Below are 27,118 nucleotides of genomic sequence, written 5' to 3' on the forward strand. Positions count from 1 at the left end.
TAATGAAAGTTTTTGGGGCTAGTAAAATGAAATCCAGGAAAAATCTATTTGCATATGTTGTGTAACACTTGTTCCTTCTGTATTCATCTAGGGGTATATTGAAAAGAAATGAAAGCGGAAACAGTCTTTGATGCACAACCCTGGCTTATCTGTGCAAGTGTCACATTGATAACCGGTATCTTTGCGCGTTCCCTTCTTGTGGCACACACGGCATTTTTTGTATGGCCGTCTTTTCTTTTCTGTGGGGGGGATCTCAGATGGGAAATGTTGTCCCGGCACAATTCTGCTGGCGTGACTAGTATGGGATGTGCTCGCACCCTCTTCACCCTCTTGGAACAGTAATTGCTTAGTTACTTGTTCTTGTTATGCCAAGTAGCTTACTATAGTTGCCGGGTCTTGCGGTAAATGAAAAAGGAATTATACAATGCAGTTTGCACTGAATTATACGGCTGTAGCATTTGATCAGCTAGATCAACCCCTCCCAAGTGTTGGCTGTACTCCTGTATTCAAACTGGCTTGAGGACTGTGGCATTGGTTCCTCTAACAGAGACAGGGGTGCTGTAATATTTGACTTGCTTTCACCCAGTCTCAATTTAAGGTTCACCAGATTTTTTTGGGAGGCCTCTTTGATTCCTCCTTATTGTTCTGCAGGCCTCTGTTCTTTTTTCAAGGAGGCACTGAAAGAGAGGGACACTTGTATAGAAATTATCTATGTCATGGTGATAGCCTTTACCCAACAGGGGGAATAAAAGATCCCACACAATTTTACCACTTGTGGTCAGGGGGGCATTTAGGTACACAGATCTGGGAGTCCTTTCCTTCATAGATACGGAATTTGTAGGTGTATCCGCTTTCACTTTCACAGAGCTTGTAAACTTTGATCATGTACCTAGCTCTTTTGCTTGGGAAATATAGCCGAAATTTAAGCCTACCTCTAAAAAGTACAAGTGACTCGTCGATGGCTATATTTTTTGTGGGGTGTAAGCCTCCATAAATTTCTAATTAAAATGAGTAACTACTGGAATAATTTTTTATATTCGGTCTTGGGCATGGTCACCAGCAGCAGGACACTACTATTATTGCTGTAATGCAGAAATTTTAACAGCGCCTCAAAACGTGGTCTTGTCATCACAGCCCTGTACATCGGTGTGTGGTATACAACGTCACTGGACCAATATGACCGGATGCTAGGCTTTTTAACAAGTCCCATATTAAGAAAGAGCCTCCAGATTTTTTTTTTATTTTGTGGCATTAGTGAGGTGCCAACTATGGCTTCTAGCACAATATGATGTGGGGTGACTGGCTAGAAAATGTTCTGCATACAGATTTGTCTGTGTAAAAATCAAGTTCCTTGTACCCATCTGTATTAATATTTATTCCTGGGTTGGAACTGAATGCTGGAATTTGGGGAGAAAACATATTTGACGGCTCCCAAGTGGGGTCACTTGACTGCTCTTCACTCCTTTGTGAGGGTTCATCACTGTCACTAGAGGAGGACATTAGAAAGTGCTCTTCATCACTTGCAGAGTCTGTATCTGAACACATGTAGGCATAGGCCTCATACGTAAAATATACCGTTTAGCCATGCTAGAAACTATATTATTTTTTAGTATTATGATAAAACAAAAAACAGTAACTGAAACGTCAGCACAGGAAGGGATACAAACGCTGAAAATCTGTGTAGGTGTAAGTATATGCAATAATGTACCCCTACAGTACTAAAATCATACTATATCTATAAAACTAGAAACTATATTTTTTTGTATTTTTTTAATATTTTTTTTTAACTTTATGATAAAACAAAAAACAGTAACTGAAATGTCAGCGCAGGAAGGGAAACAAATGCTGAAGGTGTAGGTGTAAGTATAACCTCTAGCTCTGATCACTAACTCTGATTGCTGACCCTATTCACTATAGATATTCAGCAGCCCTAACCACTAACCCTAATCACTAACCTTAACCCCTTCCCGACGCGCGCTGCATATTGCAGCAAAGGCTTACCGATCGCGGGTGCTTTCACGGCCATCGCCGCCGGCAATGCTGCCCGATGACGTCACGGGGAGCGGTGATCCGTTGCCATGACAGCTTCGGGTCTCACGAAGGCCCGAAGCTGTCTCGTTTTAACCAATTCATTACAATGTGCTATCAGCACATTGTAATGAATGAGGAGTAAAATCCCCATATACTGCCATATTGCGGTATGGCAGTATATGGTAGGATCGATCAGACAACCTAGGGTTAAAGTACCCTATGGAGTCTGAAAAATAGTAAAAGTAAAAAAAAGTTTAAAAAAAAAAATTATAATAAAAAAAAACTAAAAATTCAAATCACCCCCCTTTCTTTAGAACTGATATTAATATTAATAAACAGTAAAAATCATAAACACATTAGGTATCACCGCTTCCGAAAATGTCAGATCTATCAAAATATAACAACGGTTTTTCACTGCGTTTAACCCCGTAACGGAAAATAGCGTCCAAAGTAAAAAATGACATTTTTTTTGCCATTTTGGAAAATATAAAAAAATTAATAAAAAGTGATCAAAAGGTCACACAGTCCTAAAAATGATAGCAATGAAAACGCCATCAAAAGTCGCAAAAAATGACACCATCCACAGCTCCGTACAAAGTATGAAAAAGTTATTGCCGCCAGAAGATGGCAAAATAAAAAAAAAATTTTTGTACAGGAGGTTTTAATTTTTTTATGTATGAAAACATTATAAAACCTATACAAATTTGGTATCCACGTAATAGTAGCAACCCAAAGAATAAAGCAGACATGTCATTTGGGGCGCACATTGAAAGCTGTAAAATCCAAGCCCACAAGAAAAAGTTGCAAATGTGTTTTTTCACCATTTTCACTGCATTTGGAATTTTTTTCCCGCTTCCCAGTACGCGCCATGGAATATTAAATACCGTCACTACGAAGTGCAATTTGTTACGCAGAAAATAAGCCATAACAGAGCTCTTTATGTGGAAAAATAAAAACGTTATAGATTTTTGAAGGTGGGGAGTGAAAAATGGAAGTGAAAAAACTAAAAAAGGCCAAGTCGTTAAGGGATTAATTACTATAAATATTCAGCAGCCCTAAGGGTTCGGTTACATGTTGCAGTTAAAACTGCATCGCTATCAGTTTTGAGGTGGTTTTAGGTGCAGTTTTGTAAATTTCACAGGTGAAAGACATGAATTGAAGAGGTGAATTTGATTTTGAAGGAGAAAGCTGTCCCACAAATGTCATTCACCTGTTGATTTGATGTCTTTCACTTATTAAAATAAGCAATACCCTCACGCACCCTGACACATTTTGAACAATTATGTTTGGCGCGTTCTCACATGCCCCATGCCCTTTCAGAGATGTACAAACTATTAACTACTCCCAGCCGCACGTCTACACCATCATTCTGCAAAGCCTGGGAAACTGAACTGGGGAAGACATTTTCCGAGGGACAATGGTCACAATGCTTCTCTCTAGCTCAGAAAACAGTTATAGCCTCTAAACATCAAGAAACCAGCTACAAAATTTTGATGAGATGGTACAGAGTACCAGCGCTTCTACACAAATTGTTTCCAACAGTCCCGGATAGATGCTGGCACTGTGGGTCTGCGGGAGGTACAATGTCCCACATCTGGTGGCGGTGTCCTCGCCTACAAAGCTTTTGGTCTAATGTACTCCAGGTCATTGAAGAGATTACAGGCCTTAAAATTCCCAACACCCCTGAAGCAGTCCTATTATTTATGTTTGATATACAAGTCTCAACATATAAGAAATCACTGGCCAAACACCTCTTGCAGGCAGCTAAGACAATTATTCACAATGAGTGAATGGTTCGGGGAAGTAGCCCTGACGCACAGAATGGAGGAACTGATTGCTCAGTCCCCAAAGGACCGCACGCGATTCTCTAAAACATTGTTTTAATTGGCAGCAATTCCTGAGCTCCCAGTCCTACCGCACAGTACAAGACTGAGGTTTCTGTAGACAGTGATGCAACCGGGAAAACAAAACGCCCTGCCCACATCTCTGGTACCATCCAATGCTCCTCCTACCCCCCTCCCCATCCTCTCCTCACCCCCAGCTACCCAATCTTTCATTTTCCCTCTCCCCCCCCCCTCTATCTCCCATCTTCTCTACCTATACCTGCTATGTATATCGGCAACATTGCTTGCTTTAACTTTACCGCAACATTTATTCTCTTGTAACAAAGATAACGCATCGGCTGAGGTCAGTTCTTACCGTTTGTTCTTGATACAAATGTTTCCTCTTTACATGTTTAAATTGAATGTTGGCTTGTTAACCATGCATGCCCTAAAGCAGAGCCCCCAACCGCCGGTCCGCGGACCAGGACATTGGAGTTTATCAGCCGGTCCGCGTCGCCGCTGATAGCTAGCTCCGCGGCCCTGCGCCTGGTCAGTGACGCGGCTCCCGGTACCGGTGTTCAGTGTGTAGCGCTGCTAAGCAGCAGCGCTGTATACACTGACGCTCAATGTACACTGCTGCTACTCACAGAATGTGCTCAGGCAGGAGCAGGGACAAGCAGGTCACGTGTGTCCAGTGCTCCTTCACCTCCTGCTAGCTGCGAGTTGGAGGGGGAGGGGCTCTGGATGCTAATGGAAAGCTAGATATGACGTCAGGTCATTATAAATGTCATAATTATATGATAAGTATGAACTAAGCTCCACCCCTCCATAACCCCACCCCATATGACCAAAGCCCGCCCCCACCCCCACCGGACCATGGAAAACTGGTCTAGCTTAAAGCCGGTCCCTGGTGCAAAAAAGGTTGGGGACCTCTGCCCTAAAGGCAAATAATGCATAAACCCATATTACTTTGTATGTATCTTAACTCACTCAATAAAGCCTTGAATGAGAAAAAATAAGTAATACCACCTAAAACCACCTCAAAGCTAATTGCAATGCAGTTTTCACTGCAACGTGTGACTGCACCCTTATTACTAGCCCTAATCACTGGCCCTAATTGCTAACCCTAATCACTAAACCTAATCACTATATATATTCAGTAGTCCTAATCACTAGCCCTAATTACTATATATATTCAGCAGCCCTAATTACTAGCTCTAATTGCTAACCCCAATCACTAGCCCTAATCACTATTTATATTCAGGAGCCCTTATCACACACAAAAAGAAATTACACAAAAAAAAAAAAACTGAATAATTATAAGGAACAGGGGTGTGGAGGGGTCGGAGTGGGCTTTGGGGGGTATTTGGATGTACACTCACGGGACATAGCTTTGGTTCATGAAATATGGCAGAATCAGACCTGGGAACCAGCTCTCCCCTCCATCTTTAACTGGGGTTGGTCACTCTGGATTCACTGACCAATAACAGTGATCGTCAGGCAGGGACGGCTATGATTAGTCCCTGGCTCTATGTCAGTGCCGATCAGCTGTCGGTGTCAGCTGTCGTCAGGGCCACATCTGCCATGAGGCGAGATGAAAATCTCGCCTCGGGTGGCAGAATGCGGACCTCTTTAAGAGCGGCATTGGGTGATTTGGGTCCCCCCCCCCCCGGTGGCCGAATCGCCCTCCAGATAAATCGCAACTGTCTCTTTAAGAAACAGGTGAAATTTACATGAGGATTGGCGCAGCGCCTTTCCGGCTGCTGGCGTCGCTCCGTACAGTGCAGTGACATAGGCGGCGGATGATGACATCACGCCGCCTGTGTCACTCAGCAGAGCCGCGGCTGCCAGAAGAGCCGCATGAATACGGGAGCCGCGCACCGTAGGAGCACCCTGCCGCGAGGTACGTATAAGTTTTATTGTTTTTATTGTCCAATTATTAATTAAATGTGGCCATATATATATCAGGGGGTGATTACTGCTGTAATGGGGGGGGGGGGGGCATCTATATATACATATATGAGGCCAGATTCCTTTTTTTACTGGGGAAGCTGTATATATTTATAAAGGGCCAGATCCCATTTTTCCTGGGAGGGCTGTATATATTTATATGAGGGGCCAAATTCTTATTACACTTGGGTAGGGGGGCTGTATATATTTATATGGGGGGCAGATTCAGTTTATTCTGGGGGGCTGTATATATTTATATGGGAGACCAAATTCTGTTTATTCTGGGGGGCTGTATATATATATATATATTCATTAGGGGGTGCTATATATTTACATTAATTAGGGTAGCACTCTATATAAAATATAAAGAGCACTAGTGGAGGGGCAACGAACACTCTAAACTTCAGGAGGGCAAATTTTCAGCAACTAAGGGAAGACCTTAAAGCCATAGTCTGGGACATTGTTCTCAAAGACAAAAGCTCCCCCCAAAACGAGACTATTTCTCATATATTCTAAAAAAGTCCTGTGAGAAACACATACCTTATGGGGAAAAAGCATAAGAGGAACAAGAAAAAGCCCATGTGGCTAACTAATCTTGTAATGAAAGCAATAAGCGAGAAAGATAAGGCGTTCAAGGTGCTAAAACGTGAAGGCATTACAGGATTATAGAGAGAAATAGAAATCCTGTAAAAAGCAGATAAAGGCCGCAAAAACAGAGACTGAGAGAAATATTGCCAGGGAGAGCAAAAATAATCCCAAATTGTCGCCTTCTCGACTGTCTTTACCCAGGAAAATCCCCTTGTGGAAGACACAATGAGGAATAATGTAAATTCTCTTTGGAGTGTCAACAGGAAGAGGCACGGCACCGCCTAACAACCACTAAGATAGACAAATCACCGGGGCCAGATGGCATACACCCCCGGGTTCTGCATGAACTATGTACCGTGATAGACAGACCGTTATTTTTTTAATACTTGAAGATTCACTGAGGACTGGTTATGTTCCAGATGACTGGTGCATAGCAAAAGTGGTACCAATATACAAAAAAGGATCAAAAAGGGATCATGAAAGCTACAGACCTGTGAGTCTAACTTCTGTGGTGGGGAAAATATTTGATGGGTTTGTTAGAGATGCTATCCTGGAGTATCTCACTGTGCATAACGTTATAACCCAGCGCCAGAATGGGTTTATGAGAGATCGGTCATGTCAGACTAATCTGATTTCTACGAGGAGGTAAGTTCCAGACTGGACCTGGAGGACGCTGTGGATGTTGTATATCTGGACTTCTCAAAGGCATTTGACACCAGGCCGCATTAAAGGGTTGGTAAATAAAATGAGACTGCTGGGGCTAGGGGAAAATCTGTGTATTTGGGTAAGTAATGGCGACAGAGGGTCGCAATTAATGGCACATTCTCAGATTGGGTTGATGTTACCAGTGAAGTGCCACAGGCGTCAGTATTGGGGAAACTTCTTATATTTTTATAAATGACCTTGTAGTGGGTTTACACAGTCAAGTTTCAATATTTGCAGATGATACTAAGCTTTGTAAAGTAATAAATACTGAGGTCGATAGTTTAGCATTACAGGGGGATTTGTGGAAGCTTGAGGAGTGGGCAGAGAAATGGTTGATGAGATTTAATGCAGATAAATGTAAAGTTATGCTCTTGGGCCATGGAAACAAAAGGTATAATTATGTACTAAACAGTCAAATACTTGGTAAAACTGGGGCTGAAAAGGACATGGGGGTATTGGTAGATGGTAAACTTAATTTTAGTGCCCAGAGCCAGGCGGCTGCTGCTAAAGCAAATAAAATTATGGAATGTATCAAGAGAGGAATAGATTCTCATGATAAAGACATAGTTTTGCCCTCATACAAATCCCTGGTCAGACCACACATGGAATATTGTGTACAGTTTTGGGCACCAGTATATAAAAAGGACATAGTAGAGCTGGAACGGGTGCAGAGGAGAGCAACCAAGATTATTAGGGGAATGGGGGGATTAGAATACAATGAGAGATTACAAAATTTGGGATTATTCAGTTTAGAAAAAAGACGACTGAGGGGAGACCTAATTACAATGTACAAATACCTGAATGGACAGTACAAGAATGTCTCCAAAGATCTTTTTATACCTAGGCCAGTGACCAGGACAAGGGGGCATCCTCTACGCCTAGAGGAGAGGCGATTATACCATCAATAAAGACAAAGGTTCTTTACTGTAAGAGCAGTGATACTGTGGAACTCTCTGCCGCAGGAGGTTGTTATGGCCGACTCTATGTACATGTTCAAGAGAGGCCTGGATGCCTTTCTGGAGAGAAAAAATATTACGGGTTATGGGGATAAAACATTTATTTAATTCTTAAAGGTTGGACTTGATGGACTTGCTTCTTTTTCCGGCCTTATATACTATCATACTATGAATTTACACATGGTGACGCTTTCAATGTATGACGATATAGATCGTCTTTTTGCGCGAAGTACCCACTGAAAAAGACGATCCATATCGCCTTGTGTCGCTAACGTGTTAAAGTTTGTGAAATATTTTCCTATCCAAATCTGGCTTCTCTACAACAGCATTACGGACCTTCTTGGTGTGTTCCTTGGTCTTCATGATGTTCTCTATGCTTTAAACAGAACTATGGAGACTATAACACACAGGCGGATTAGATTTATCATCATCAGTCATTTAGGACAACATTCGATCATTCATTGAACTTCTGGAGTGAGTTTTCTGCAATAAATAATATTGCACGCCCCACTTTTCAGTTTACAATTTTCATTTTACAAAAGTTTAAAATATCCAATAAATTTTGATCCACTTCACAATTGTGTACCACTTGTTGATTCTTCACCAAAAAAATTACAATTTTATATCTTTATGTTTGAAGCCTGAAATGTGGCAAAAGTTTTAAAAATGTTCAAGGGGGCCGAATATTTTCGCAAGGCTGTGTAACATTTTTCAGCTTGGTATTGTGAAAAACAGAAATGTGGTCACCGTATGCCACTATACTGCCTTGTATTCCCCTTTCACTGCATAAACATTATTGAACCCGTACGATGAACGACGTAAAAACAAAACTCGAAAAGCTCGCCAAAAATTTCATAAAATCCTTTCACAAAAATGTTCCAAAAAGTGATAAAAAAAAAGTTATGTGGACCAAAATGGTACCACTGAAAAGGACAACTCAACACGTAAAAAATAAGCCCTAAACTAGCTCTGTCAACCAAAAAACATTAAAGTTATATCTCCGAAAAGATGGCGATGCAAAAACAAATGAGATTTTCTTTATATTCGTTTTTTTTCCTGTAAAATTGTAAAATATATAAAAAACAATATAATTGAGGTATCACCGTAATCGTATTGATCTATAGAATGAAAATATTATAGTATTTTTAGTGTACTATTTTTATAGTGTATTTTTAGATCTGAAAAGTGGGCTGTAAGGGCACATGCCAGGGCATCAAAGGGAAGCTGCGCCATTCATAGCAGATTATGCATTGTCACTTTTTATTGGCTATACAATATTTAGTTTTTGGGCAATTTGGACATATAAGGGTTTATTTTTTGCGGCTTGAGATGCACTTTACAAATATTTCATTTTAGTGGGTCATTAGCTTATTGATGAGATTTTATTAACTCTTGAATGTATGGGTGAAAAGAAAATTGTCAATTTTGGTTTCCTTTCTTTTTGTATTTTTTGGGGGTTGTACACCGTACACTAAAAATACTATATTCTCTTTATTCTATAGGTCACTACGGAGACACCTCATTTATATAGTTTTTCATTTATTTTTATTTTTACTATTTTACTGGAAAAAAAACTAATATAGAGGAAATCTCATTTGTTTTTGCATCGCCATCTTCTTTTCAGAGACATAACTTTAATATTTTATGGTTGACAGAGCTAGTTTAGGGCTTATTTTTTACGTGTTGAGTCACCTTTCAAGTGGTACCATTTTGGCGCACATAACTTTTTTTGATCACTTTTTAGAACATTTTTGTGAAGAGATTTTATGAAAAATGTACATTTTTGGCGAGTTTTTCGTGTTTTGTTTTTACGGCATTCACCGAGCGGGCCCAATAATGTTTCTGAGTTATTTTACGGATTGTTACGGACGCGGCTATACCAAATATGTGGGGGGTTTTGGCGATTTTGTGTTTTTTATACTTTATTACATGTGTAAAGGGAATGTTTGTGTTTAGGGGATTTTAACTTTAATTAATTCTTTTTATTAAAAAATGTATTTATTTGATGTTTCTAACTTTTTTTATGTACTTTTACAGCTTGGCTTGAACAATCACTATTACATGCAGGGAGCAAAAGTATGCCAGACACAAACGTCTGACGAACCGTTTCACGATACTTAATAATTGTGTTTCTTACATTTATGGTGCGTGCACAGTACTCTCTTCTACTTTGATTTATATATCTTTTGCTATATAACTAATAAAATTTCTGAATTTACTGACCCAGATTTATTAAAGCCTTTGCTCCAGGTTTTTTTAGTCTGATTGTATTTATAAAGCCAAAGTGTTGTGGCTGGACTATACCCGACACAACACAAAATTCTGCATTAATAGGGGCTTTCCGTTGCACAGTTTGGCTGTGCGCCACATTTATCATGCACTGTCCAACAGAAATGTGTCTCATGCTCTATGTAAAAGGTGCATTAGAAAAAGTAGGTGCACTCTGTTGGGGCAGTGCAGAGAGCGCCAGATTTATGAAGAACCTGCGCCACAATTCATTAATCTGGAGCACCCTGCACAATCTCCTAGATAACAGGGCCAGCACAAAACACATATATTTAAAAGTTTATCTGAAGAAAGCCACTATTAATATTATATTGATGATGTATTTTAATGACCAATATGTATCTTGAATGCTAAAGGGTCAATGAATGCCACAGCCTTTTTGTTCAAGCAACTGAACTTCTGAAGTCAGAATTACTTGGGAGAAGGTTTCTTGTGCATGTAAGCTGGCATTAGACTACTAAATTCAATAAGTGTGCATACGAGTTATAGCAAGTAATAATATATACTGTGTTGTGTATAGAATTGCTTTGGCTTCCAACTGAGAGTGTGGCTAGAGCCTACGCCTCCATCCATAAAAAATATCATAGTACAGATGGAGGTACTCTTGCATCTAGAGTTTGGAGACAGAGAGGAGCAAAAATGTGCCGGCAAATAAATTCTTTAGCAAATGGAGGAAATGGATCATCGTTTACTTAAGTGCAACATTGATGCAACCCCTTAACCTCGCCCAATGGCACCTCCTGGAGAATCTAAAGGGCTCCTTGGGCCCACTAAGAGTGCCACAAAAACAGGCATGTTCATTGTTCTCCACGCTTTATTCTTTGTACTCCTTCCTGCTCTGCAAATCTCATATAGCCTTCTCATGCAATGTTTGGCACCATGTTGGGACTTTTGTCTGTCTGTTGTAAGGGGACGGTGTATCCCCACCTTTGTTGTAATGTTTTCGTTTTGTGAAATAACTGAAAACCAAATAAAAGCTTTAAAAAAAAGGAATTGTTTTGGCTTCCAATTTTTAATATAAGTACCCTATAAAAGTAAGGCCTTATTACACAATGAAGTTTACTGAAGTGAAATTCTGTGTACTGTTCTATTTCTAAGTCCTCAATGTCTGCATTACCAGGATTTTTGCAAGAGTTATTGGCACCATGGACCGCTATATACATTGTACTAATGTACTGTAGCTATTATACTTTTAAAGGTGCTGTGGGTAAGCAGCTTGTAATTGGCACCACTATAAGTAGTGGGATTTATTATGGCTGAAATTTGTAAAAGCAGTATTAATAGGCTGCTGTAGCAATTTGGGTACTACTAGGGTTGGCACAAATGTTTGGGGAACTAAATGGAGCTTTAGCAAATATTTTTGGACATTTCTATGAGTATCTGTTCGCTTTTGTATACACGCTGTTAGGACTGGTATAGTTTTGTAGAAGAACATGTGGAGTTACTTCAGGAATGATTAAACAGATTTAATCACTTGTTGTCATGTTTGACCTGTCCCATACGTAATCTCCTAACATAAATAAAAAAGCAAAAATACTCCACACTAATTGTTGTGTTGTAAGCTTCACCAATTCATATCCTTTCTATCTTTAATGTACAATAAGCAGTTTTTTAGAAAAAGAAAATATGGCTAAAAGAACGCAAACAAGAGAAGCCTGCCGAAAACACTTGAGTTATGGAGCTGTAGGTCATGATCAAGAGCTTGTTGTTCTGCTTCTGAAGATATCATGTTCTCTTCCTTGCTACAGTTTGCACATAGTTATGTGAACTGGCAGAAACTGTGCTGTCAGAGATCTGTGGTCAGACACAGACTTTTCTAGGACAAGGAGAAAATGTCCAACATTTGTTTTCTGCAGTGAACCACCAGTAATTGCAAGGAACAATTTCATCAGTCAGACATCCAACTACCTCATGATTACGTTATGATTTGAGATAAAAATAAAGTTTAAGTATTTTATAAAATTGTCATGTCAATTGCAAATAAAATATTCAAAAGTCAAAACACTTTTAATGTAACTCCACATGAAAAACCACTGTTCTATTACTGTTCTCTGTTTAATGATAGCAATGAAAATATTAGCTAGTCCCACACACAGGTCTGTATACGAAAGAATGCAAAAGATATGGATGTTAGAATATGGTGTTACAGCAAACTTTTTTTCTGTGACAATACCAACCCAAAGAATAAAGGATCGTGCAGCGATAGCTTTAAAAAGGAAATGCATGAGAAAATGGAGAAACTGGTTCTTTTGTGATTTCTGTTGCATTTTGGATTTTTCCTCAAACATTCCAATATTAATATTAAAATGTCTGTAGAGAAAAAAAAACTATCCCGCTGATAACAAGCCTCATTCAGCTCTGTAAATGGGAAAATACATAATTGCCTAAATGAATAGTGCAGATGATAATAGTCTTGGCTTGTGGATGGTAAGGAGTAAAATAGGCTGTGGCATTAAAGGGGTTTTACAGTCATAAAAAGTTCTCCCCTATTCACAGAATAGGATATAACTTGTCCGAACCCCACAGCTCACAGGCACAGGGGTACATTGTACCCCAGTGAACAGAGTGGCAAGATGGAAGGGCATGCTGAAGCTGCTCCCTTCATTGTCTGTGGCACTGATGGAAATTGTCTAATACAGCACTCGGCTATCTTCACCACTGCCATAGAGATGGATTTTCTGTCTATTTGCGATACAAGGAACCCCCTTTCTTGGGCTATGTTGGTACCTCAACTGATTATTTGAGGGGGGGGGGGGGAGGGGTTAGGGGGGGTGAGAGGGGAGCTTCATTTTATTGCTCACCAGCAGAGAAGCTTGGTTCACCCCTGGTTGTCATAACATCATAAAAACGGGGGCGTGGCCTGATGCCGCGCTAGGAGGACGTGCGCCGCGGAGCTCCCGGGACCCGGCACCCTATCACCCTTCCCAGGCAGCCATCCTCCACCTGTACCCCCTCCAGCCTGTTCCCCGGTGCCGCGGGTACCTGCCCTCGCACTCCGGTGGCGGTATCGCGGAGGTCTCCCCCCGCACTCCAGCTCCTCCAGCCTCTCACGTGCCCCGCGCGGCGGCGGGACCATAGCCGCCCGACATCGCGGCTACATAGCGGTGCGGTGAGGGAAACCCCCCCCCCCCCGCCTCTGGACATACTGAGCCGCCGACCCACTGTGCCGCTGACCCACTCTGAGGATCGCCAGCGCTCCAGCCAGCCCTGTATCCTGCCGGGGGCGCCATCTTGCTGGACTCCCCTGCGCTGCCTGAGGCCTAGGCGCGCAGGGTTAACCTCTCCCTTGCCGGACTGCAGCCAGGAGTAAGGTAGGGAAGTAATTCCCCTGCTGCTGCCCACCTCTCACCTGGGGACCCCAAGCTATACAGCCCAGCTGGCACCATACTGGGAGTCCTCCATACTCCCAGTGATCCCCTGCCCCGGGTTCTGTTTTATATTAACCCTTGCAGTGCCGCTGCAATTTCCCACGTGGGCCCTGACTCTATTTCTGCTAATTACTGGACGCTAGGCTCCTCGATTGTTTATCACTGGCCCTCTCTGCCCAGACGCCATGGGTAACCGGAGGAGGACGGCTAAATTGCTCAAAGCAGCGACCGGGGTGTCTGCGCCTCCATCGGATGATGAATCCGTCCATGAAGATCCTCCATTCCAGTCCCTGGAACCCCTGGACGCGCAGGATTGCTCCACATCCCAAGCTGTTCTTGCACAGATACAGTCGAACGCTGCCAAAAAGTTGGGGAGATTCTCCCGCACACAGCCTTGCTCTCCTCAGGGGTCCCCAAACTCCTCTCCCTCCCTCTTTGAAGGCTCCCAGAGCCCGCCACAGCTTGTAAGCTATGAAGAGGGTGTTGATCCGTCTGACGCGGCCACAGAGTTGGATCGCAAATTTGCAGAGGTGCTGGCGGCCATTAACGGATGCCAATCCAAACTTGTCACCAAGGTGGATGAGCTGCGACAGGACTTTGTTCTTTTAAGACACGATGTCCACAAAGCTAAAGAGCGAATTACTGAAACTGAGCGCAGAATATCTGAGGTGGAAGATGTCCAGAGGCCCATGCCGACACAGATCAGAGAGCTTCAGCGCCAAATGTCTGCATCTATCGACAGAGCTGACGACCTCGAAAACCGCCTGCGACGGAACAACGTCAGAGTGGTCTTTTTTGAAAATTGGCTTAAAAATATGCTTCCTGCAGATACCTTCTCCCCGTTCTTCACAGTGGAAAGGGCCCATCGTGTGCCATCCCGCCCTGGCCCTCCAGGGGGCAATCCAAGACCCTTCCTGGCCCGGCTGCTGCACTTTAGGGACAGGGACTCTATCCTCAGGGCTGTCCGTACCAAGGGAGAAATTCTCTATGCTAACAGCAGAGTGTCCTTCTACCCTGATTTCTCTGCATCGGTCAGGAAACAACGCGCACAATTCACCGAGGTCCGTGCCCGTCTCCGTGACAAGGGGTATAAATACTCCATGATGTACCCTTCCAAGCTCCGAATTGCGGACGGTCAGAAGACTCGATTCTTCACCTGCCCAACCGAAGCACTTCACTGGGCTGATGCAGCCCCTCGGGCTCCCGCTGGAAGGCCCGCACCTCCTGAGTGACTGGACTCACATATCCTTTTATCTGATGAGCTATGACAATGCTGGACTTAGTCCTGAATTGATGCTTAGGGGTCCTAAATCACTGCTCTAATTTTCTAATATTGCTTTAGATTGGGGCGCACGCCTCGTATATTGTACCCCATAACTGATGTGCTATCTCTCTTGGTCAATTTGGCCTGTGCGCCACACATGGCACTTATTTCTCTTTCCCCTCCCCTTCCCCTTCTTTGCGCCTACTCCCCCCCCCCCCTCCCCTATCCTCTTACCGTTCCCCTCTACATATTACTCTTCCCCTATCCCCTCCTTTGCTCTCTTTAAACATGGCTGCCTAAATACCTCCTGTTTATATATACTCTGAGGGTTGGGGGTTCCGGGACAAATGGTGTAGGTTTGTCTTGAGTTAGGGACCACTGTTCTACTCTTTGACTGTTATTGGGTATAGGTCTACACTACTGCTGTTAGGGTGTTAGACAGGGGGTTTGTATTCTTGGGATTGTTAGTTTAGTTCTGTTATATTTGTTATGCTCACTGTTGTCTGTCTGTCTATGTCTCTGTGGTATGAAAGGATGAATGCTTGGTTGCTCACGTCTCCTTCCCCGCACCCATTTCCCTTCCGCTAATATGTCTTCAATTAAGGTAATGAGTTGGAATGTGAGGGGACTTAACTCCAAATTCAAGAGGGCCCTGATGTTAGATGTCATTAAGCGTCAAGCCCCTCACATTGTATGTATCCAAGAGACACACCTTACGGGTCAGAAGGTCCTCTCTCTGAAGCGAGCCTGGGTGGCCAGAGGTTATCATTCCTCCTACTCTGTTTACGCCAGGGGAGTATCCGTACTCATATCCAAAGCACTTCCTATAGAGGTCATACAGGTTGCGCCGGATCACTTTGGCCGGTACGTAGTCTTACATTGTGCCCTGTGGGGATTTACTTTCACTATAGTGTCGGTCTATGTCCCACCTCCCTTTGACCCAGCTGTGCTGCACTTAATCTCCAGTAAACTTGCTTCTATGCCTCCGAGTCCGATCCTCTGCATTGGTGACTTCAATGCAGTCCCTAATCCCTCCCTGGATCGCACAAGCGGCCTAGACACAGGCTCGGTCCGTCTGAATGAGTGGCTCACTTCTCTAGACCTCGCCGATGTCTGGCGTAGTAAACACCCTCAAGAGAGAGAATATTCATTCTATTCCTCTGTTCATAAGAGCTTCTCTCGGATTGATCTGGCCTTTGTCTCCCCTGACATGCTGCAACACGTTGATCAAGTATCCTATTGCCCGCGCAGTGCGTCAGACCACTCTGCCCTGCTCATCAGTCTCCTTATAGGCCCCCCCAGCGACTCCCGCTTATGGCGCCTGCACCCGGCCTGGCTCCTATCCCCAGCGGTCCAGAGTACTGTTAGGGCAGCACACAGCGAGTTCTGGGATGTACACTCAACCCATCCTGATCCTCTTCTAGTCTGGGACTCGTACAAGTCCTCGGTGCGGGGGGCATTCATGTCGGGGGTAGCTGGCCATAGGAAGTCATTAAGTGCGCAGGAGGAGAGGCTGACGGCTGCACTGGTGACCGCAGAAAAGGATTACCTAGAGAAACCTACTCCCGGGAATAAAAAGACTTGGGCTCAGGCGCAGAGGAACCATTTAGCTGTAGTGAAGGAGCGCACCAGCAAGCGCCTGCTGGCCAGGGAAGCGTCCATTTTTGAATTCGGAGATAAAAATGGGAAGCTGCTTGCATATCTCTCGCGGGCTGAACGCCCCTGTGCTTCCGTTCCCTCTATCCTTGACAGTAGCGGAGCCTTGATCACAGAACCCCGGGCCATAAACATGGTTTTTCACGAATTCTACTCTTCTCTTTACAGCTCCAGATTGTCCGCCTCTTCCGTCGAGATTTCCAGATTCCTTGACAGTCTTCCACTTTGGAGGCTCACACCGGCACAGTCATCGGAGCTTGATGCCCCGCTCTCGGCGGAGGAGGTGGAACTGGCCATCCAATCGTTGCCCCCCGGTAAGACACCTGGACTTGATGGGCTGGGAGGTGAGTGGTATAGGGATAACTGTGAGACCCTGGTTCCCCTTCTCCTTAGCCTATACTCCAATGCGCTTGATAGCGGTTCCCTTCCCGACTCCATGCGAGAGGCCCTTATTGTAGTTATTCCCAAGCCTGGTAAGGACCCTCTGCTTCCTGACTCGTACCGTCCAATTTCCCTCCTAAACTCAGATGTTAAAATACTAGCAAAAATTCTGGCAACAAGGCTTAATAAAGTAATATTATCCTTGGTTCACCCGGATCAGACAGGCTTTATGCCTGGGAGGGGAACTGACATAAATATACAAAGACTACACCTGAACATTGCAGAGGCAGAGAAGTCCTCAGACCCTGGGTTTATATTGTCCTTAGACAATTGTAAGGCATTTGATTCTGTGGAGTGGCCCTATTTGTGGACCCTCTTGCCCAGGCTGGGTATTGGCCCTCGCTTCACAGCACTTGTTAGGTTACTGTATAACGAGCCTAAGGCTAGGGTAAGGACCAATCTTAATATCTCACCTACTCTCCCTATGGCCAGGGGCACTAGGCAGGGTTGCCCGCTATCTCCCCTTCTCTTTGCACTTGCCATTGAGCCCCTTGCTGTGGCGATCCGTCACTCCGATAGCATTAAGGGCATTACTAGAGGTTCTATTATTGAAAAGGTATCTCTCTATGCTGATGATACACTTGTATACCTTGGGGATGTGGGCCCCTCTCTGGAATCCCTTCTGTCCCTGATAGAACGTTATGGGGGGTTCTCAGGTCTCCGGGTTAACTGGGACAAATCGGCCCTCTTTCCCTTACCAGAGATGGGGGTACACTCCCTCCCCGTCCCAGTCCAGGTGGTGTCCACCTTTAAATATTTGGGAATCCAGGTATCACGCAAGGTCCAGGCATATACGGAGTTAAACATCACACCCCTGATAGCTGCAACGGAATCGCGCTTAAAAGCCTGGTCCACTCTCCCCTTGTCCCTATATGGGCGTATTAACATATTCAAAATGATCTTCCTCCCCAAATTTCTATACCTCTTCCATGCCTGTCCTATACTGCTTCCTAAGAGCTTGTTTAAACGCATAGATGGCATTCTCAGGTCCTTCTACTGGCAGAGTAGTGCCCCACGATTCAGTTTAGCGCTGCTTCAAGCTCCCAAGTCTAGGGGTGGACTGGCTGCCCCGGATATGTATCTTTATTACCTGGCTTCCCAGCTAGTATATGGCCAGTGGTGGATAGATATAGACATGGGTAATGCAGCTACTGCACTGGCTGGTGCCCTGGTAGGTTCCTACGAGGCCCTTACAAACCTGCTATACAGGTATAAGTCCCCATCTGATACCCCACTTCCCCTACGTACGGTAGCGGTGTGCTGGCGTAGGGGCACAATCCCTGGTAGAACCGAGCAGCTCTCCCCCTCTCTCGCCTAGGACTCCATTGTGGCTCAATCCGTGGCTTTCTCACTTCCTCTCCCTCCTAGGCTGGACAATGTGGGGGGCAGCGGGGGTGAAATTTGTAGGCCAGCTCTTATCCCCGGATGCAGAATTACTCAGCTTTAACGAGATAAGGGAGAGACATACTGTACCCAATATGGCCAGCTTCCATTACACGCAACTGCGACACGCATTCAAAGCCCAATTCGGCTCCTTCAGCCTGACAGTGAAATTCTCCAAACTAGAGACTCTGATGAGTTCCCCGGATCTCCCTAAGCCGCTCACTCAGTGCTATGCTCTCCTACAAGAGCAAAAGTCCAGACCGTTTGATAGAGCCTGTGAAGGCTGGAGACAGGATATCCCTGACCTGTCAGATGATGACTGGAGGGAGGTCGAACTGTCCTACTTCACATCTGTAGTGAGCGCGAGGGACTTCCTGATCCAATCTAAATTCCTCCATCGTGTATATTTCACCCCTGCTAGATTATTCCGCATGGGAGCAATGCCCAATGACCTTTGCTTTCGCTGTCAGGCTGATGTCGGATCCTTCCTGCATTGTGTCTGGTCCTGCCCTAAGGTTCATGTCTTCTGGTCCGAAGTGCTGGAGTTCCTAAATCTACACTTTGATTTCCCACGCTTACTGTCTCCCTTTGTGTGTCTCCTCGGCATCATAAATGAAGTTATCAATGGCCACTATGATAAAATTTTCTTTAGGTTCGTCCTATACTACGCCCGAAAAGTGGTGGTGATGACCTGGAAGGACCAGGAGCCCCCTCCATTAAAAAGATGGATACTACTTATTAACAGTGTCATTCCCCACTACCGGTCCCTGTATGCCAACAGGAAGTGTCCCCAGAAGTTTGATCGCATCTGGTCCAGATGGTGCGCGACTCCCCATACAGCCTTATAATCACATGTGATATACACTCTTCTCCATGATGAAGGAGACTGAGCGTGATGGTATGTGTGTGTGTGTGTGTGACTGATTGTCTATGTGTCAATAGTTATTTTTGTCGTAACAAGACGTCTGGCTACAGTATCCTGCTGTCATTTTTCGCGATATATCCCTTAGTTAATATTGGAACGCAATAAGATCCTGTTCGTTACCACGAATGTTATTCATTTATTCTGTATTGTGGGGAAGAAAGTATGTAACAGACAATCTTGTTCTTTAGTTTGTTTATTGTATTTGTTAAAAAAAAAATTTCCAAAAAATTTGCAAAAATAAATACTTTTAAAAAAATAACATCATAAAAACGTTTTTTTTTGTCAAAAGAGTAAAAAAAAAACATTTAAAAAATTTTTTTTTTGTCAAAAGAGTCTCTTATTATTTATACTTTTACCATATTATTTTTTTTCTCTTAATTTTAAATCTGTCTAAAAATGTTTTACTAATAATGTAAAACCAGCGGATTTATTTCTAAATAGATGACCAAAACTGAATAGATGACCGAGATTTATCAATATCAATCTACAGAAAGAGAACTTTGTGTCGGCAAAACATAGTTTTGACACTTTTAATAAAACACACATTAGATGTTTATTGGTCAAATTAGCTGTACTAGAATGGATCAACTGAAATACTATGTATTGAGTATGGGGTCTCTCTTGAAAACTGTCGGTGGGAGAAAAAGCTTTAGGGAGTTTGAATTGAACTGCTCAACCTGTTTTTGTCTACACTTTTTGGGTGCATGTTCGACTTTTATTATGTAACTTTTAAGTAACTTTTAAGTAACTTTTATTAAGTAACTTTTATTATGTTTTTATAAATCGGACATTTTGGGATGGTATAATTTTTGCTGTTTATTTAGATTTATATCAGTTCTAGGGAAAGGAGGGGGTGATTTGAAATTTTTGTTTTTTTAATTTGATTTTTAACTTTTAACTTTTTTTTTACTACTTTTCAGACCCCCTAGGGTACCTTAATCTGATTGATCCTACCATATACTGCCAGATCCACTGCCACATCACCAATTTTTCATCATCATCTATAAAAAGAGAGATATATATATATATATATATATATATATATATACATATATTATCCAGCCTTAAAAAGCATGCCGCCTTCTCTGCCCCATTACCTGTTATTGTTCTCACATGCAGCAAGTGAAACAGCAAATGGACCCTACCATATGGTTGGTATATCTAAATAATTAAAGTGAAGCTAAATCAGGGATTTTTTTGTCTGTACTGGCTTTGTACAAATCCAGAAAAGCTTTTTTCATGCTCCCTCCCGCTTTCTGTTAAAATAACTTTCATTTTAAAAACTCAGCGGAATTTAGCCTCAGATTTTATGAAAACTCTTTGCATTTGAATCGAGCAATATGAATAAGTCACAGAAGCTTATTCCCTACTAAGTAGCTTTGAGAGGGCCCTAGAACTACAAGAAAATGAAGAGTACCAGTCACATAATAACCAGAAACAGTATTACTCCTTATTAACACATACTGGACTCCTGATTTATTTAGAGTTGTATTCAGCTAATTCTTTGGAACGCTGATAATTTATAAATAAGCAAACATAAATGTGTATAGACATATCCAAAAAGAGTATCAAATACAGGAAAATAAAGAAAGTCTTTTCAACTGAGTGTTTTTTTGGCCTATTAAAACCTCAAGAGAAGCTAAAGATTTGGAAATCCCTCTTTTTTCAGCAATGGAATCGGTGAGATCTTCCTTTGAAGAAAAAAATGTCTAATTCACTTCATATATGATTTTGACTTTTTGACATTTCCAAAAAAAGTGCCTTAAACACTAAAATAATACAAAAAAACTAAATCACCTCCCTAAATTCATCAGGAATATGTTAGGGATATGACACATACCTTGTATGTAGGCTCCATGAGTCCTCGCTGTTAATGGATTCGGATCTGGCAGGCCATACATTGCCTATAGAAGACTTGTATTCTTCCACCTGATTTTCAGTTTTATCTCTTCTTGTACTGCTAGAGTTTTGCAAATCTAGAGAGACACTGTCTGATGGAGAACTCACAATGCCTGAATCCTCTGTGTAACTATTCACAGATCGAGCATCATCAGTTGTCAATACTTCCTCTGATGAGATACTGTGACATCGAATTAAGCGTTTCTCACCTGTAAATTGATAGAATGATAAGAAAATGTAAGTAATGCTGATCAACGACACATTTGCAAAGAATACTCGCCCCAGCGTAGGTCCTCTTCGTGCTTCCTGACAGCGGCCGGCTGCAGGTCCGCCGCGCACACACTAATGTCAGCCGCTTGATGACATTACAGTGTACGACACCATACACACGGCCCACTGGCCGCTGACAGGAAACATGAGGAGGATCAACGTGGAGCATCGGAAAGGTGAGCATTTATTTTATTTTTTCTTTGACTCAAGTGTAAGCCAAGTTTAATTTTTGCTTCGACAGGCCCTGTGTGATGCCGTGTAATGTCAGCAAGTGGCTGCCATCAGTGTGTGCGCCACAGACCTGCTCCACAGGCCTGCCACCAGGCCCCAACAAGAAACAAAAGAGGACCTACAGGGGCCGTCGGCAAGCTTAGTACAGAGTTTATTTTTTTATGTGCTGGCAGGGGCCTGGTGGCTATATACTGGAGGGCAGCAGCAGGCTGGCTATATACCGGTAATGGTAGCAGCAGGCTGACTATATACCGGGGGGGGAGCAGCAGGCTGGCTACACACTGGGGGGGGGGGGGAGACAGCAGCAGGCTGGCTATATACTGGGGGGACAGGAGGCTGGCTATATACTGGCAGGATGCCGGCTATATACTGGGGCAGGAAGCATGATATATACTGGGGGCTGGCTGACTAGCTATATACTGGGGGCAGGAGCAGGCTATATACTGCGAGCTGGCTGGCTATATACTGGGGGGCAGGGGCCTGGCAGGCTTTATTTTGGTGTACAGGGGGCTAGCGAGCTATATACTGGGTGGAGGGTGTGACTAATGCATATGTCACCCTAGGCCTATACTCAATAGGTCAATAGGTTTTCCTAGGTTTTTGTGTTAAAATTAGGTACCTTGGCTTATACTCGGGTTGGCTTATACTCAAGTATATACAGTATAATTACATTATTAAAAACTTTCTTTAATAAGAAGTTACACATTTAATAAATGAATAATATAATATTCATAATATTTCTTTTTATTTTGAAGCTGGAGTTGGAGATTGAAGCTTTGCAACCCAGCATACAGGTTTATACATCTGACTGCAAAGAGATTGATAAGTAAACACTTTATATGGACGTACTAAATAAACCAAATGCAGAATATACAAATATAATCCAATATAACAGGTTTTCTTTAAATTACAATATTTTGTATACTTCAAATTGATCTGAAGGGGTGAAAAAACAGATACTGAACTTGGATGTGCACAACCTTTGGTTCTCTAAGCACCAATATATCTAATGGTCACATTTTTATTGTCCCTGACTGGTGGCAGATGAAGTCATGATCCATGTCTCTGGCAGATTACCTGGCATACTAACACCACCGGCACAAGTAATTTCCAGTGTTTTACAAACTTATTTATTTGATATCTATCAAAATCAGAAATATAAAAGGCTTATATTTTTAGTGGCCCGAATCGCTTTTTTTTACGGCGGGTTACCCGAATTTTTCCATTTTGCGACGATTTTCCCTGAATTGGCCCGGGTTTTTGCCGCAACTCATCGGATTGTGGCGCATCGGTGCCGGCGTGCACGTGACGGAAATCGGGGGCCGTGGCTGAACGAAAACCCGACGGATTCGGAGAAACCGCCGCATTTAAAAAAAAATGTCGCTGGACACGCGCTTACCTGCACCGAGCAACTGATCGTGAACTCTGGCGGACCTTGGCGGACTTCAGCGCAGCAGCGACACCTGGTGGACGTCGGAGGAACTGCCTTAGTGAATCGCCGGAAGACCCGAATCCACCACAGAGAACGCGCGCGGTAGATCGCGAATGTACCGGGTAATACATTGCCCCAATGTGTTGTAGAACTGAAGATAGTGGTGGAGTGAGATCCTTTTTTGTATTGATTAATTAGAACTCAACAATATCCATTTCTTAAAACAATATCTATATTTTGATCTCCAAATTTTTCAAAATAATTTTGTTCTGATGAAGGAGATGTCCGCTTCCCCCCCCCAAGATATGCTGTATAAAGACTATTTCTTTTTGTGTGTTTCTTATTTCTCTGTGACAAAACAACAAGATGGCGCCTGGCTGCCAGCTAAACTCGCTGACTCTTTAAAACTTCACTAGCTAGTAGCCATGTGTTAAGATTAGATAAACTGCCAGTTTTAGTATATATATATATATATATATATATATATGTAAGATACAAAATCAATGTGCTTCTTGGCTGCTGCGTGCAGCAGGCCGGCAGGTGTGATGATGATGATGTCATTGCCTGCCAGTCTGTGGTACACATAAGTAGAGAAAGAAGATGAGTGCTGCTGGGGAATGTGGAAAGATATTTAGTGTTTATTATTTTTACACTGCAAATAAGAGAGGGGCCACAATATGAGGAGGAAATGAGAAGGGGCCACAATATGAGGGGGGCTGAGAGAACACAGATAGCTTTTAATAAGAGATCCTGCTTTATGCAACTTAATTGTGCTTTGCAACGCATTTCAAGTGCATCCGGAATAACTTCTCCCTGATCGCATATGTGTTTAAACCTTAACACTTGTGTTCGGTAAGGCCTCTTTCACACTTGCGTTGCAGATCATGTCAGAGTGACATAGTGACGTTTTTGGTGCGATTTTGGTCAGTTTTTGCTACGAGTTATTAGCATTTTTACAAACTTGTGTTTTTGTGTTTTTTACACGCAGAGTGCAATGTGTCTTTGATGCATCTCCACAGACCTGTTTGCTGCATTGTTCATGTGCATGATTTGCAAATGTAGAGCATGCTGAAAAAAAGTCTGACAAAATCCATTGAATACAATAGGGCACATTTACTAAGAATGTGGAAAACTGCACTAAAAGTGCTCTGCCTGTGGATATTGCTTGGTGCACCAGCCTCATTAGGAATGTGCACAAGAAATCATGAATCTGTCTCTTCCTTGCAATGGCCTGACAGAGTTCAGCAACTTTTTTCTGGTGCACTTTTAACATAGTGCGTGCAAAAGACTTTGCATGTTAAATCAGGCACTCGATCTGACTGAGCACCAGAACGCCTCCTAATGTGTGTTGCATGTTGCCTAGTGCAGCTGCACCACAAAATGGTCACGATGCGACACATTTCTGGTGCAGATGCTTCTTAAATACTTGTGCAACCAATTTACACCTAAAAGAACATGCAAAGTCCATCAGAAAACTGGCGCAAATCCCTTAGTAAATGTGCCCTATTGGGTCAGAATGCGGGTTCTGCACAACAAAAATATGCACAAAACTTGCTAGTGAAAAACTAAAGTGTGAAAGGGGCCTTACTGGATGCAAGCTTTAGGGCTAAACATATATGTGTTTGAGGTGGAAATATTCCTGACGTGCTTGAAATGAGTTTCAAAATGCAATTCAGTGGCATCTTGCAAACACAGCCTTCTGCACCGTTCACTATGTGTTTGTATTGGGTATTAAACTGCATTGCAAACACAACAGTAAAAATGCAACTCGAAACACATCTGTGCTTTCATCATCATTAATAATTATGCATTTTACATAATGTGTTTGCATGTTTCTGTGTGTCCTAAAATATGCATTTGATATTCCCATGTAGCAGTTGATGCTGCCTCCTATGAAGGTGCTGACTGGACAATGAATCGACACAGGACTGGTTAGTAACTGCAATCTGCATTTTTGCCAATTTAGGCTATTGATGGTGGGTGAGCTCAGATCATTTTCCACTAGTGCAGTACTCAATATATATTTACAAGAATATTAGTTGATTAGTTTGTCTAACAAATAGATAAATAGAACCTCAGGAGAAGAAAAATGTATGACAATTACACTATGTCATCATTTATTTAACAAAAATCAATACCACCAAGTATAATAATACAGGCGGTCCCCTACTTAAGAACACTCTACTTACAAACAGACCTCTGGATATTGGTAATCTATTGTACTTTAGTCCTAGGCTACAAAAAACAGCTATATCAGATATCACAGGTGTCTGTAATGAAGCTTTAGTGTTAATCCTGATTCTTATGACAACCCAACATTTTTAACCCCTTAACGCTCTGCGCCGTAGCTCTATGGCGCAGAGGTATAAGGGATGTATGAAGAGGGCTCACGGGCTGAGTCCTCTTCATACAAAGGTGGGGGTTTTTGCATTTTGCAGAAAACCCCCACCGCTAATAACCGCGGTCGGTGCTTGCACCGATCGCGGCTATTAACCCTTTCACCTTTGCCGGCGGCGTTTAAAAGACCAGTCGATTACCATGGTAGCCTCGGGTCTTCTTTTGACACGAGGCTACATGGCTTATGCAGGTTCGTTACAATGAGCCAGTGGCTCATTGTAATGTATGACCTGCAAAAATGCCATATATTGCAATACTGTAGTATTGCAGTATATGGTAGGAGCGATCTGACTATCTAGGGTTAATGTACCCTAGATGGTTTAAAAAATAGTGGGAAAAAAAATTTAAAAAAAAGTTTAAAAAATTTAATAAAATATAAAAAATTAAAATCACCCCCCTTTCCCTAGAACGGATATAAAACATAATAAACAGTAAAAATCACAAACATATTAGGTATCACCGCGTCCCAAAATGCCCGATCTATCAAAATATAAAAACGGTTACGGGCGCCGGTGACCACCGAGGCGGGAAATGGCGCCCAAATGTCCGAAATGCGACTTTTACACCTTTTTACATAACTTAAAAAATGAAATAAAAAATTATCAAAATGTCGCACAGACCTCAAAATGGTAGCATTGAAAACGTCGCCTCATTTCGCAAAAAAATGACCCCTCACACATCTCCGTGCGCCAAAGTATGAAAAAGTTATTAGCGTCAGAAGATGGCAAAAATTTTTTTTTCTTTTTTGTACACATTCGTTTAATTTTTGAAAATGTATTAAAACACAATAAAACCTATATAAATTTGGTATCACCGTGATCGCACCGAACCAAAGAATAAAGTAGACGTGTTATTTGGAGCGAAGAGTGAAAGTCGTAAAAACTGAGCCCACATGAACGTGCGTCTTTTTTTTCAATTTTTCCACATTTGGAATTTTTTTTCAGCTTCGCAGTACACAGCATGTTAAAATAAATAACATTAGGGGAAAGTAAAATTTGTTACGCACAAAATAAGCCCTCACACAGGTCTGTACACGGAAAAATGAAAAAGTTATGGATTTTTGAAGTTGGAGAGCGAGAAATGAGCCGAAAAACCCTGAGTCCTTAAGGGGTTAAAATCCAATTGTCACAGAGACCAAAAAAGTTCTGGCTGGGATTACAATGATAAAATATACAGTTCCGACTTACATACAAATTCAACTTAAGAACAAACCTACAGACCCTATCTTGTATGTAACCCGGGGACTGCCTGTACTGTACTTTATCAATGTTTATTAATCTATCAATTTATGAACTTTATCAATCTCTTCTTTTTAGTAGCCATAGTGTTGCAGATTTCTCTTCTGCCCAGGCTCATTATCCTGTTGCATGACCCTGTTTCAGCTAAGCTTTAAATGCTAGACAAATGGTATCATATTTTACAATTTTGGCATAAAGAGTTTATGACTCACTCAATGACTGCAATGCTCCCAGGTCCTGTGGCTGCAAATCAATCCCAAATAATTTCCCCATCT

The 27,118-nt window shown here is 42.5% G+C and overlaps 1 protein-coding gene across 5 annotated transcripts in view; it reads right to left on the reverse strand.

Moving 5' to 3' along the window:
* The window catches only part of COBL (cordon-bleu WH2 repeat protein), a 331,678-nt gene that overhangs the window by 61,034 nt on the left and 243,526 nt on the right, over positions 1–27,118 (reverse strand). For all 5 annotated transcript variants that reach the window (XM_072153170.1, XM_072153169.1, XM_072153165.1 and 2 more), the window contains one exon: positions 21,217–21,484. In XM_072153170.1, coding sequence (XP_072009271.1) covers positions 21,217–21,484 — 268 coding nt within the window. The remainder of the gene's footprint in view (positions 1–21,216; positions 21,485–27,118) is intronic.

This window comes from Engystomops pustulosus, chromosome 5 (genome assembly GCF_040894005.1).
Source record: "Engystomops pustulosus chromosome 5, aEngPut4.maternal, whole genome shotgun sequence".
Taxonomy (NCBI): Eukaryota; Metazoa; Chordata; class Amphibia; order Anura; family Leptodactylidae; genus Engystomops; species Engystomops pustulosus.